At 40.0% G+C, this 10,701-nt stretch overlaps 1 protein-coding gene across 1 annotated transcript in view; it reads left to right on the top strand.

Moving 5' to 3' along the window:
• The window catches only part of LRIT3 (leucine rich repeat, Ig-like and transmembrane domains 3), a 19,355-nt gene extending 9,059 nt beyond the window's left edge, over positions 1 to 10,296 (top strand). Inside the window, 3 exon segments of the mRNA XM_023764847.1 lie at positions 6,553 to 6,858; positions 8,463 to 9,574; positions 9,576 to 10,296. Of these exon segments, the coding sequence (XP_023620615.1) occupies positions 6,553 to 6,858; positions 8,463 to 9,574; positions 9,576 to 9,602 (1,445 nt within the window). The 3' untranslated portion in view covers positions 9,603 to 10,296.
• Positions 10,297 to 10,701: the final 405 nt, after the last annotated feature.

The following is a 10,701-nucleotide window of genomic DNA, read 5'->3' as shown; positions in this document are numbered from 1 at the left end:
ATTTTTTCACGGTAAAGGGACTGGAGTCCGTGTTGATGAAAACACCTTGGTGGCTGCGGTGACTGGCAGTGGCTGCAGCAGCGGGGTGATGGGGCTGGTGCCTTCCCCTGATCAGCCCGGTCACCTCCCACAAAGGGAGGCCAGACTGTGGCTTAGGCCCGCTCCCCAAGGGGAGCAGGGAGCAGGGAATAAGACATCCCCTGAGGGCTCCCAGTATGTGATAGGGGGCAAGCTGGGCTGAGGGACCCCCCCTCCAGTGCACAAATTTTTGTGCACTGGGCCTCTAGTTGTAATAATAATAGAAATGGCGAACATTGATGGAGTGCTTACTCAGGGCCAAGCCTAGTTCTTATACTTTACAGGTATATCTTCTTCTAGTCTCATAGTAACCCTGTAGTAAGTACCATTTCATCCCCATTTTATAGATGAGGAAATGAGGCGCAAGGTAAGCCACTTGACCAAATTCACTCACCACGTAGCAATGGAGCTGGGATATGAGTGCAGTCTGTTTGGCACCTGAACTCATGCTCTTCCTCACTCCTTTGTAATTCGGGGTACGGTGTGTAATAGTACCAGACTCACGTTCCTCCCAAATGCATTACTTTACTGAGCTCTTTATATCCTGTATTTAGTTAATGAAAATTTAGGCAGAGGCTTTTCCATTACTCCCTCTCTCTTCCACATGAGTAAAAATACCAACGTAATAAAACTGTCCTTTAGTGTATCCGTAAAACATAAACTAGTGTCCTGCAAGTAAGCATTTAAATTAACTATGAAACTAGATTAGATTTTTGATTTGCAGTACAGGTAAATTTCCATGGCTTCTTTCTCAAGAATAAGCAAATATTTATATAGGCAGGCTCCATAGGTCTTACACTGTTTATCTTGGAGGAAAGAGCCTGCAGTAGGAGAGGGTATACAATGCCTTTTTGGGTGTTTTCCCCTGGTACCCAAATTGCTACACTGTAAACATGGGCTTTTCCGTAATCAGAATGGAGTTCACCTGAAGGGCTGTGGCGGCCCCTGTACTTCCACAGAATTTTCGGAATGGCATTCACTTAATTCAGCAAACACTCCTCAGTCCCTGTGGGTGTACCTCTCCTTTGCTAGCAAGTTCCACATGGCTAAGGCTTACCCCCTGCCAGGTGCCCTTCTGAGGACCCCTGGGGTACCTTAGCCTTCTGAAAAACCACATGAGGTGGGTCTGTAATCAACACCATCCTCTTTACCAGCTGACAAAGAGGTGGAGTCAAGCTTCTAATCACAGCCCCTCTCCTGAGATATCTTCTTTTATTCTTTAAACTTTTATTTATTTAGTTATTATTTGTTTGTTTTTACTTTTTATTGAATTTATTGGAGTGACATTTGTTAACAGAATTATATAGGTTTCAGGTATACAATTCTATAATACATCATTTGTATATTGTATTGTGTGTTCACCCCCCTAAGCCAACTCTTCTTCCATTCCATTTATCTCCTCTTTACCCTCTGCTACCTTTTCCCACCTCCCTTTCCCCCTGGTAAGCACCATACTATTGTCTGTGTCTATGAGGTGTTTTTTATTTTCTTTGCTTAATCCTTTTACCTTTTTCACCCAGCTCTCCAACTCCTCTCCACTCTGTCAGCTGTCAGTCTTTTCTCTGTAACTATCAGTCTGTTTTTATTTTTTATTTTTTTGTTAGCCCATTTAATCCAATTACTGTGATGCATGGAAAGCATTACCCCTTTAGAAAAAAGGTAAGGCAAAGTCCATCTGGCTCTGGCCAAGAATAGCAATCTAAAATAAATTAATAAATGCAAATTACTGTGACTGCGGTTGGCACGTTGCTTTGAAGGAATGCAGTACAAGTAACACTTTAACTTCAGAGGGCTCTTGTACCTTTGTCCCCAGAAGAAAAAACACTTGATGAATGTGTTCAGCACTTAGATGGCTGTTATTCAGGTTTTTAAAGTTGTACCTTTGACCTTAGATATTCCAAAGCTGGAATAAATGCACGTTTTGTTCTTGAGGGGTTTGAAGATATTTCCCTGGTTTACATAACTTTTAGATATAGCAAGTTGGATTAATTTTTAAAAGAATTTTATTTCATTGTTAACACATTTTTATAACAGTTTCAAAGCTCGAATGAAACTGCTAACGTTACAGCTCTTTGATCTTCCCCTATGTAGACGTTTGTACTCCAGATATCACTGCCTTGACATTGGTTATTTGTAGATAACAGCACTTCTAACGGCCACCTGTGGCTCTAGCTGTTTTTAGGTGATGAAGAAATGAGTTATGGTAGAAGGAGTATTAGATTAGGAGGCTACAGCATGTAGGATTAGGACTACTTATGAAGCCATGAAAGTGATCTCGGTGCTTTAATGTCCTTTGGTGTGAAATTGGAAAAACCATACTAGCTTCCTGAGGTCCGTGTAAGACATATACATGGTGGTGGAGAATGAGAGCTTTAAGATCAGGATCGTGAGGTTCAAATCCTGACTGCATCCCAGTTGGGCAGACCCCTTAACCTCCCAGAGCATTGGTTTTCTCCTCCTTAAAGTGAGGATGATACTAATATCATCCGCCTCATGCTGTTGTCAGACAGATCCTTGGGCATGCTGAGCACTGTTGGGAGACAATGTCCCATTGTCCCTCACATCTCTGCATGTCTGCTGAGCAGAGGCAGGCACTGACTGCCTTTTGTTCTGAACTATCTTTTCAAGAATATTTGTGTAGAGAGCTGCTTTGAAAGGTAGAGGTATGTCTCCCTCCAGAGCAAAGGGTAGGCATGCTTACTGCCCAGTGCAATAAAGATAATCTCTCCCTTCAGAGCTGTGAGTAATAAACTGTCCTTCATCTCTGAGCAGGAGTCTTGTGTCTTCTGCCAACATCTAAGAAATTGGTGAACTGGGATGAGTTGGTCACTCTAGAGTAGGGTAAAACTCAGACCTTTTACAATTCTTGACAAATACAGTCTTTGCAACATAGGAAGCAATCAATAACTGTCAACTTGTATTGTTATCTTATAAAGAAAAAATCTTGGATAGCAGGTGTTTTGAAAGTATAAAGTATACACATATTAATTATTACATGACAGGATGAATTTGATATTTGTTGGCAGGTTGAATAGAATTCAAATCAATATTAGGGAACTGGTCATAGATTCACAGGACTAATTATAAGAGGAAGAAGTCTAAGGAATTTCTAGGTTAGTTGAAAAAACACACACAATAAATGCTTACCAATATTGGCAGAAAATAATGATCAGTCATGAAGTGCTATTATAATAAAAACTAGAGGCCCGATGCATGAAATGCAAGAGTAGGCCTTCCTTCTCCCAGCTGCCGGCACTGGCTTCCCTCGCAGCACCGGCTTCGTCCGGAAGGTCATCCAGAAGGATGTCCAGTCTAATTAGCACATTATGCTTTTATTATTATAGATAGGCATAAATAGAAATCTAGAATTTATAGTGAACAGTTAAATCTTCCACCATGGTTAGAATTTTTTAAAATTGCAATTCTGTCGTTTCTCCTTAGGAATCATTGTATAATCCACTCCATTAGTAAAAAGTCACAACCACAAATCTTCCTGAGGTAAATCCTTTCAACCTTAGGCTAGTGGGAGGCTGCTACGGGACATCACCCTTAAGATCCTTAGAGAGACTTTGTCTGACTGCAGGCTCTGAAGCACCATCTTAGATCCCTCTGAGATCTTAGCAAATGCTATTATGGTCTCACCCACACTGGATTAATTTTCACTCTGAAGCTCTTTCTTAATTTGAAAATTTTGGAGAGGCTCAGTATAAAAAACAGCTTTATTATTTTTTATTTTTCAATTATAGTTTCCATTCAATATTATTTTGTATTAGTTTCAGGTGTACAGCATAAGGCTTAGACAATTCTATACTTTACAAAGTAATCCCCCAATATTTCAAGTACCCACCTGGCACCATATATAGTTATTATATTATTGACTATATTCCCTATGCTGTACTTTACATCCCCATAACTATTCTGTAACTACTAATTTGTACTTCTTAATGCCTTCACAGTCTTTACCCAGCCCCCCATTTTCCCTCCAATCTGGCAACTATCAGTCTGATCTCTGTATCTATGAGTCTGCTTTTATTTTGTTTATTTTGCTCTTTAGATTTCACATATAAGTGAAATCATATGGTATTTGTTTTTCTCTGTCCGACTTATGCCACTTGCGTAATACCCTCTAGGATCAGTGATGGCGAACCTATGACACGCGTGTCAGAGGTGACACACGAACTCATTTTTTTGGTTGATTTTTCTTTGTTAAATGGCATTTAAATATATAAAATAAATATCAAAAATATAAATCTTTGTTTTACTATGGTTGCAAATATCAAAAAATTTCTATATGTGACACGGCACCAGAGTTAAGTTAGGGTTTTTCAAAGTGCTGACTCGCCGAGCTCAAAAGGTTCGCCATCACTGCTCTAGGTCCATCCATGCTGTTGCATATATTGGATTTCATTCTTTTTATTGTTGGTTAATATTCTAATGTATAAAGATACCACAGCCTTTTTATCCAATGGTCTATTGATGGACACTTGGGTTGCTTCCTTACCTTGGCTATTGTAAATAATGGGGTGCATATATTCTTTTCAATTAGTGTTTTAGGTTTCTTCAGATATATACCCAGAAGTGGAATCCCTGGGTCATAGGCAGTTCTATTTTTAATTTTTTGAGGAACCTCCATATTGAAACAGTTTTATTATTGGACCCAACAGGTTTTGGTTCTTTTATATTTATATTAGCTTTTATATATAAAAATATTTTATATTTATACTTCATATCTTCTTTTAGCTGATGTCTCTTTACATTTTATTATGAGCAGCAAGAAGATACCAGGCAGCACTCTGTGTGGAAATATCCTTAGCTAGAACATTTATTTATTGAATATGTTTCCCACTTTTCCTGTTAACCACAGGTGACAGTGTTGCTAAACTTTTTGCCACTCCATAACAAGGGTCCCCTTCCCTCTAGTTTCTAGTAGCATTTTCCTCACTTTCCTTTAAGCTCACACTGACAGCCTCCTTGAAGACCAACACATTTTGGCTAATAACTCTGATAGCTGAGGCAGATCCTGAAGGCACTTGCAACAGGAGGTTGTCAACCAACTGTGTTCCTGGCTGCTGATTCTCTCCTGAAGGGGAATTTGGGCAATATATCTTCATGGCTACCACATATGAAATTCATGCCAAGCCATGTTCTAACCTTTACCAATCTTTCCAGTCTTATCTCCTGACACTGTCTGCATCTCACTCAATGCTTTTGCTGCACAGAAGTTGTACTACCTCAATATGTCTGCAGATCACATACAATCATAACGTAGTGCAGGCTGAGTTAGGTGCCTCTCAGCATCCTATAATAGTTATCCTATACAGTAGGTCCTCGGGTTATATCGGAGATCCGTTCCTATGGCACGACGTAACACGATTTTTGCCGTAAGTCGGAACCCACCTATGTAACCATCTATGTCACTCACATGGAGCACATACACAGCAGTAATGAAGTGAAACAGTAAAAAAAATTTAAAAGAAAGATAACAATTCCTGACCTTTACTTGTGGTAAATAAATAAAAAACATAAAGCACATATGTACATATATCGAAATGACGAAACTTTTTTTTTTATAAATAAATGGGAGATGGCAACGTAACCACGAAATGCTGTAACCCGAGGACTGGCTGTATAATAAAAGGGTAATATGCAAATTGACCCTAAAGGCAGAATGACTGGGAATGGCCGGTTTCTATGATGTGCACTGACCACCAGGGGCAGATGCTCAATGCAGGAGCTACCCCCTGGTGGTCAGTGCGCTCCCACAGGGGGAGCTCCACTCAGCCACAAGCTGGGCTGACAGCTGCAAGCGCAGCAGTGGTGGCGGGAGCCTCTCCTGCCTTTTCTGCAGCGGTAAGGATGTCTGACTGCACGGGAGTGGGCCTAAACTGGCAGGTGGACATTCCCCGAGGGTCCCAGACTGCGAGAGGGCACAGGCCGGGCTGAGGGACCTACCCCCACCCCTGGAGTGTATGAATTTTCATGCATTGGGCCTCTAGTAATAATATAAATACTTTCAAAGCACCCTAGAAATATCTCTATCACTTTGTTTATGACATTCTGTGTTACTAGGATTCAAATCTTGCCTCTGACACTAATTAGCTATGTGACCTTGGTCAAATTATTTGGTTTCTCTGTGTCTTAGCTTCTTCATCTTTACAGGGGGAATAACAATACTCTCCTCTATATAGGGTTGTTGGGATTAAATGAGAAAATACTAGTAAGTGCTTAGAACAAAGTACAGAGTACGTGCTCAATGACTGTTAACTATGACCCTTAATGATATGAACTGAGAGGATTTGTTCATTCACGTGACTGGATCCAGGGAAAAACTGATAGAAAGGTGACTCCATTTCATCCCTGAGTGTACTTCTGTTTTTAGGGAGACGGTGCAGACACCTGCTTCTCCAAGAGGCTGTGATGTAAACTAAAGCCATCAGAATAACCTTTATCAGCCTTTTCCTCCTTCTGGTTTAGGTCTGCAGGACAACCCGTGGTTCTGTGACTGTCACATTTCCAAAATGATCGAGATATCCAAAGTTGCTGATCCTGCCATAGTACTTCTTGATCCACTGATGGTCTGCAGTGAGCCCGAGCGCCTGACAGGGATTTTATTTCAGCGGGCTGAGCTGGATCAGTGTCTGAAGCCATCGGTGATGATCTCGGCCACCCGAATCACGTCTGCTCTGGGCAGTAATGTCCTGCTACGGTGTGATGCCACTGGCTACCCCACCCCACAACTCACATGGGCCAAATCTGACCACTCACCTATTAATTACACAGGTATTTTTTTAAATTCGGGCCTATGTTGAAACAAAGTTTTCAAAGATCTGTATTTAATCTCAGGTTTGGGGAATAGTTGCAATTTGCTCATTAATTCTAATAAAATATGCCAAGAGTGTTAGGCAAAAGGGATTTGAAAGTTCATTTTCTTAGTTAATATTTTCCTCAGTTGGTATCTGACTAACTACATGAATGAAATTAGAAAATCTGACTTTTTTTCTTAGAAAACATGATCCAGTGCATGAATGACTGCAGAGAAGGCCTTTGTCTTGCTATGTCATCTTGGATATGACTCGCTTTAAAATATATAATGATTACAATTTCCTCAGAAAGGATTTTAATATCAGTTTCTCATTTTAAATGATGATTTAAATAATTACATGCAAACATTATTGTGAATCAAAAAGTATAATTTTTGGAAATATTGTTTTCATAGACTTTTCAGTTTCTACTATGTCTAAGCCAATGCTTTGGCCTTAGTTTCTATAGTGATATTCTGATGTCTAAAGCAGTCTGTTCTTAAAACTCCTGAAAGTTAAATTAAATCAAGGTTCAAATAATGAAACCTGATAAAAAAAGTCAAGGCTTAATATCCTTACATATAGATAGTAAATGGTCCATACCTTGAGGTGTGAGTTAAATTTGGGGCTCTTGGGATACTGCTTAGTGTATTAGTTTTCAGAAAGCTTCAGAAATCAAGACAGAATGGAAATGTGTCAGATTTAAGTGTTTAGGAAAGTAAAATTCCAATTTTTCAAAAACTATATATTATTCTGCAAATAAAAGAACCGTGGTTTACTAGTTTTATGTAATCTAAATATAAAATAAAAGATTGAGAATACAAATTATGACCCCTTCATGCCAGAAAATGATCTGCTGTGCCCTCTGTAGATAGATAGCATTTTATTTCAATGAAGAAATATTTGTGGAAATATTAAATTAAGGCCTTGTGATAAATATTTTATAGGACAATAGTGAATTAAAATTAGAAGGAATCTTTGAGATCACTTTGTCTTATCCCCTTATTTTAAAAATACAGAAACAGAGGCCTAAAGACACTAATTGACAAGTCTGAAATTACATACTACTTAGTGGACAAAAGTTTACTAAAATGAAGTCTCCCAATTCACAGTCCCACGTCTCTTAAAAATACTATTTTCTGTATAGACTCATGGCACCTGGCATGTCCTAGACCAGTGATGGTGAACCTATGACACACGTGTCAGAGGTGACACGCGAACTCATTTTTTTGGTTGATTTTTCTTTGTTAAATGGCATTTAAATATATAAAATAAATATCAAAAATATAAATTTTTGTTTTACTATGGTTGCAAATATCAAAAAATTTCTATATGTGACACGGCACCAGTTAGGGTTTTTCAAAATGCTGACACGCTGAGCTCAAAAAGTTCACCATCACTGACCTAGACCTTCATGTAGGCAATTTATGGAACCATCAACTGCCATTAGGGACTTGCTTGAATGCCACTTCCCTCTTGGCGTATGGAAAAGGGACGCATGTAGAACCAAACAGTTGCTTCTTTTTCAGTTGGCATGTTGCTTTTTCCCTCCTCACAGAATTACATATATGTTTTTTCTTCCAGTAATTCAGGAATCTCCAGGGGAAGGAGTCAGATGGTCGGTAATCAGCTTGACAGACATTTCTTACAAGGATGCTGGGGATTACAAGTGTAAGGCCAAAAATTTGGCTGGGATGTCAGAAGCCCTGGTTACTGTGACAGTGGTTGGTGTTGTCACGACCACCATAGCACCAGACAGTTCTGAAAGAAGGAATGGAGATCCCCCTGGGCGAGAAGTCCAGCCAGGACCTAGAAGATCTATATCCATACCTGGCTCATCGCCATCTCCCTGGCCTTCTTCCTCCACTTCTTTCTCTCCCTCTTCTTCCACTTTTCTTTCTACTTCTACTTCATTTCCTCCTTCTGCTGCTTCCTTCTCCTTATACCCTTTCTTCTCCTCCGTTGTTTCTCCCACCACAACTCCAAGCACTAAAATTTCAACAAGCACCACCATGGCCAGCCGACAGTCACTCCAGCTCCATCCAGATGGGGAAAGAAATTTAAAGGTGGAGATGGGTGGAAGTAAGCGTCCCCCAGCTAGTGCAAGTAGAAAAGAAGAGCTGGCATTATTGGATCGACCCACAATAGAAAATCTCAGGGCAGTCAGCGAGACCAAAGAGAGTGTGACCTTGATGTGGAACACCATCAACACCATGCATAACTCTGAGGTGACCGTGTTGTATTCCAAGCATGGGGATAAGGACCTGCTGTTGCTGAATGCAGACTTCAGCAAGAACCAAGTAACTATAGATGGCCTGGAGCCTGGTAGGCAGTACATAGCATGTGTCTGTCCAAAAGGAGCGCCTCCCCAGAAAGACCAATGTATCACCTTTTCTACTGATAGTGTTGAAGGTCATTCTCAAGAGCCCTTCCTTATTGCGGTGAGCGGCGCTGCCTGTGTGGTTGTCTTGCCATTGATTTTTTTCCTGTTGTATAAAGTTTGCAAACTGCAATGTAAGTCAGAATCCTTCTGGGAAGAAGATTTGGAGAAAGAGACTTATATCCAATTTGAAACCCTGTCTGCAAGGTCTCAAAGTATAGGGGAACTTTGGACACGAAGGCACAGAGATGATCCCGAAAAATTGCTGCTTTGTTCTGGGTCAAGTGTGGAATCTCAGATGACTTTTAAAAGTGAAGAGATCTAGACCAGATTATTATTGCTAAGATTATATAGCTCAGGCACACAAGAACGCACAAAATATCTTCCAAAAAATGAAGAATTTGAGGGTGTATTTGCCTCTTTATTTGGATGACTTTTAGACAGACTTTCACATCTTCCATAAAAATCACAAATGGAGTGATTTTGTGTTTTAAAAAACTACCATCAGACCTCTGAACTGAACAAGCTTTTTATTCTTTTTGTTTTTTAAATCAAATCTTTATTGTTGGAAGTATTATTTATGTTCCCCTTTTCCCCCATTGACCCCTTCTAGCCTGCACCCCACCACCCCCCACCCCAGACCTTCACCACCCTTTTGTCTGTGTCCATGAGTTATGTATATATGCATACAATGAACAGACAATCTTGATTTTTTTGTATGGAAGGTGTACATGGAAATAATCTTTGGAACAATGCTTATTAACACATTGCAGACGGATCACGAGAATTCTTGTGTTTTCTGTTCTAAGGCTTGTGGTCAATCATACTTTAAAAAGATATTATCTTGTAAGAACATGTAATAAATAACTTCAAAATGCAATGGGTATTTAATTTTAAAGAGTGCCTTTAACATTTATGTGAAACCTTTTTTGTACTTGTTCAATAGAAACTTATGGGGCCACTGGGTAAAGCAAGCAATAAAATTACTAGTCCATAATGTGTTAAGTTAGACATATGTTTTAGGGCAGTGGTCGGCAAACTACGGCTCGGCAAACCGCTGCTCGCGAGCCACACGCGGCTCTTTGGGCCCCTTGAGTGTGGCTCTTCCACAAAATACCGTCTCTTCCTCTCTCTCAACTTCTGTACATGGGCCATGAAGTTTCAATCGCACTGTACGTGCGTGCCCGCATGTGGTATTTTGTGGAAGAGCGACACTCATGTGCCCAAAGAGCCGCATGTGGCTCGCGAGCTGCGGTTTGCTAACCACGGTTTTAGGGTACTGTTTTAGTTGTTAAAAATAATTTCATGGAAAAATAGTTGTAAAAAACTAAAGTCTGAATTTTTTTTTTAAAATATATTTTATTGATTTTTTACAGAGAGGAAGGGAGAGAGATAGAGAGTCAGAAACATCGATGAGAGAGACATCGACCAGCTGCCTCCTGC

This window comes from Myotis lucifugus, unplaced genomic scaffold (genome assembly GCF_000147115.1).
Source record: "Myotis lucifugus unplaced genomic scaffold, Myoluc2.0 scaffold_353, whole genome shotgun sequence".
Lineage (NCBI taxonomy): Eukaryota > Metazoa > Chordata > Mammalia > Chiroptera > Vespertilionidae > Myotis > Myotis lucifugus.
This window is presented reverse-complemented; position numbering and strand designations above follow the sequence as displayed.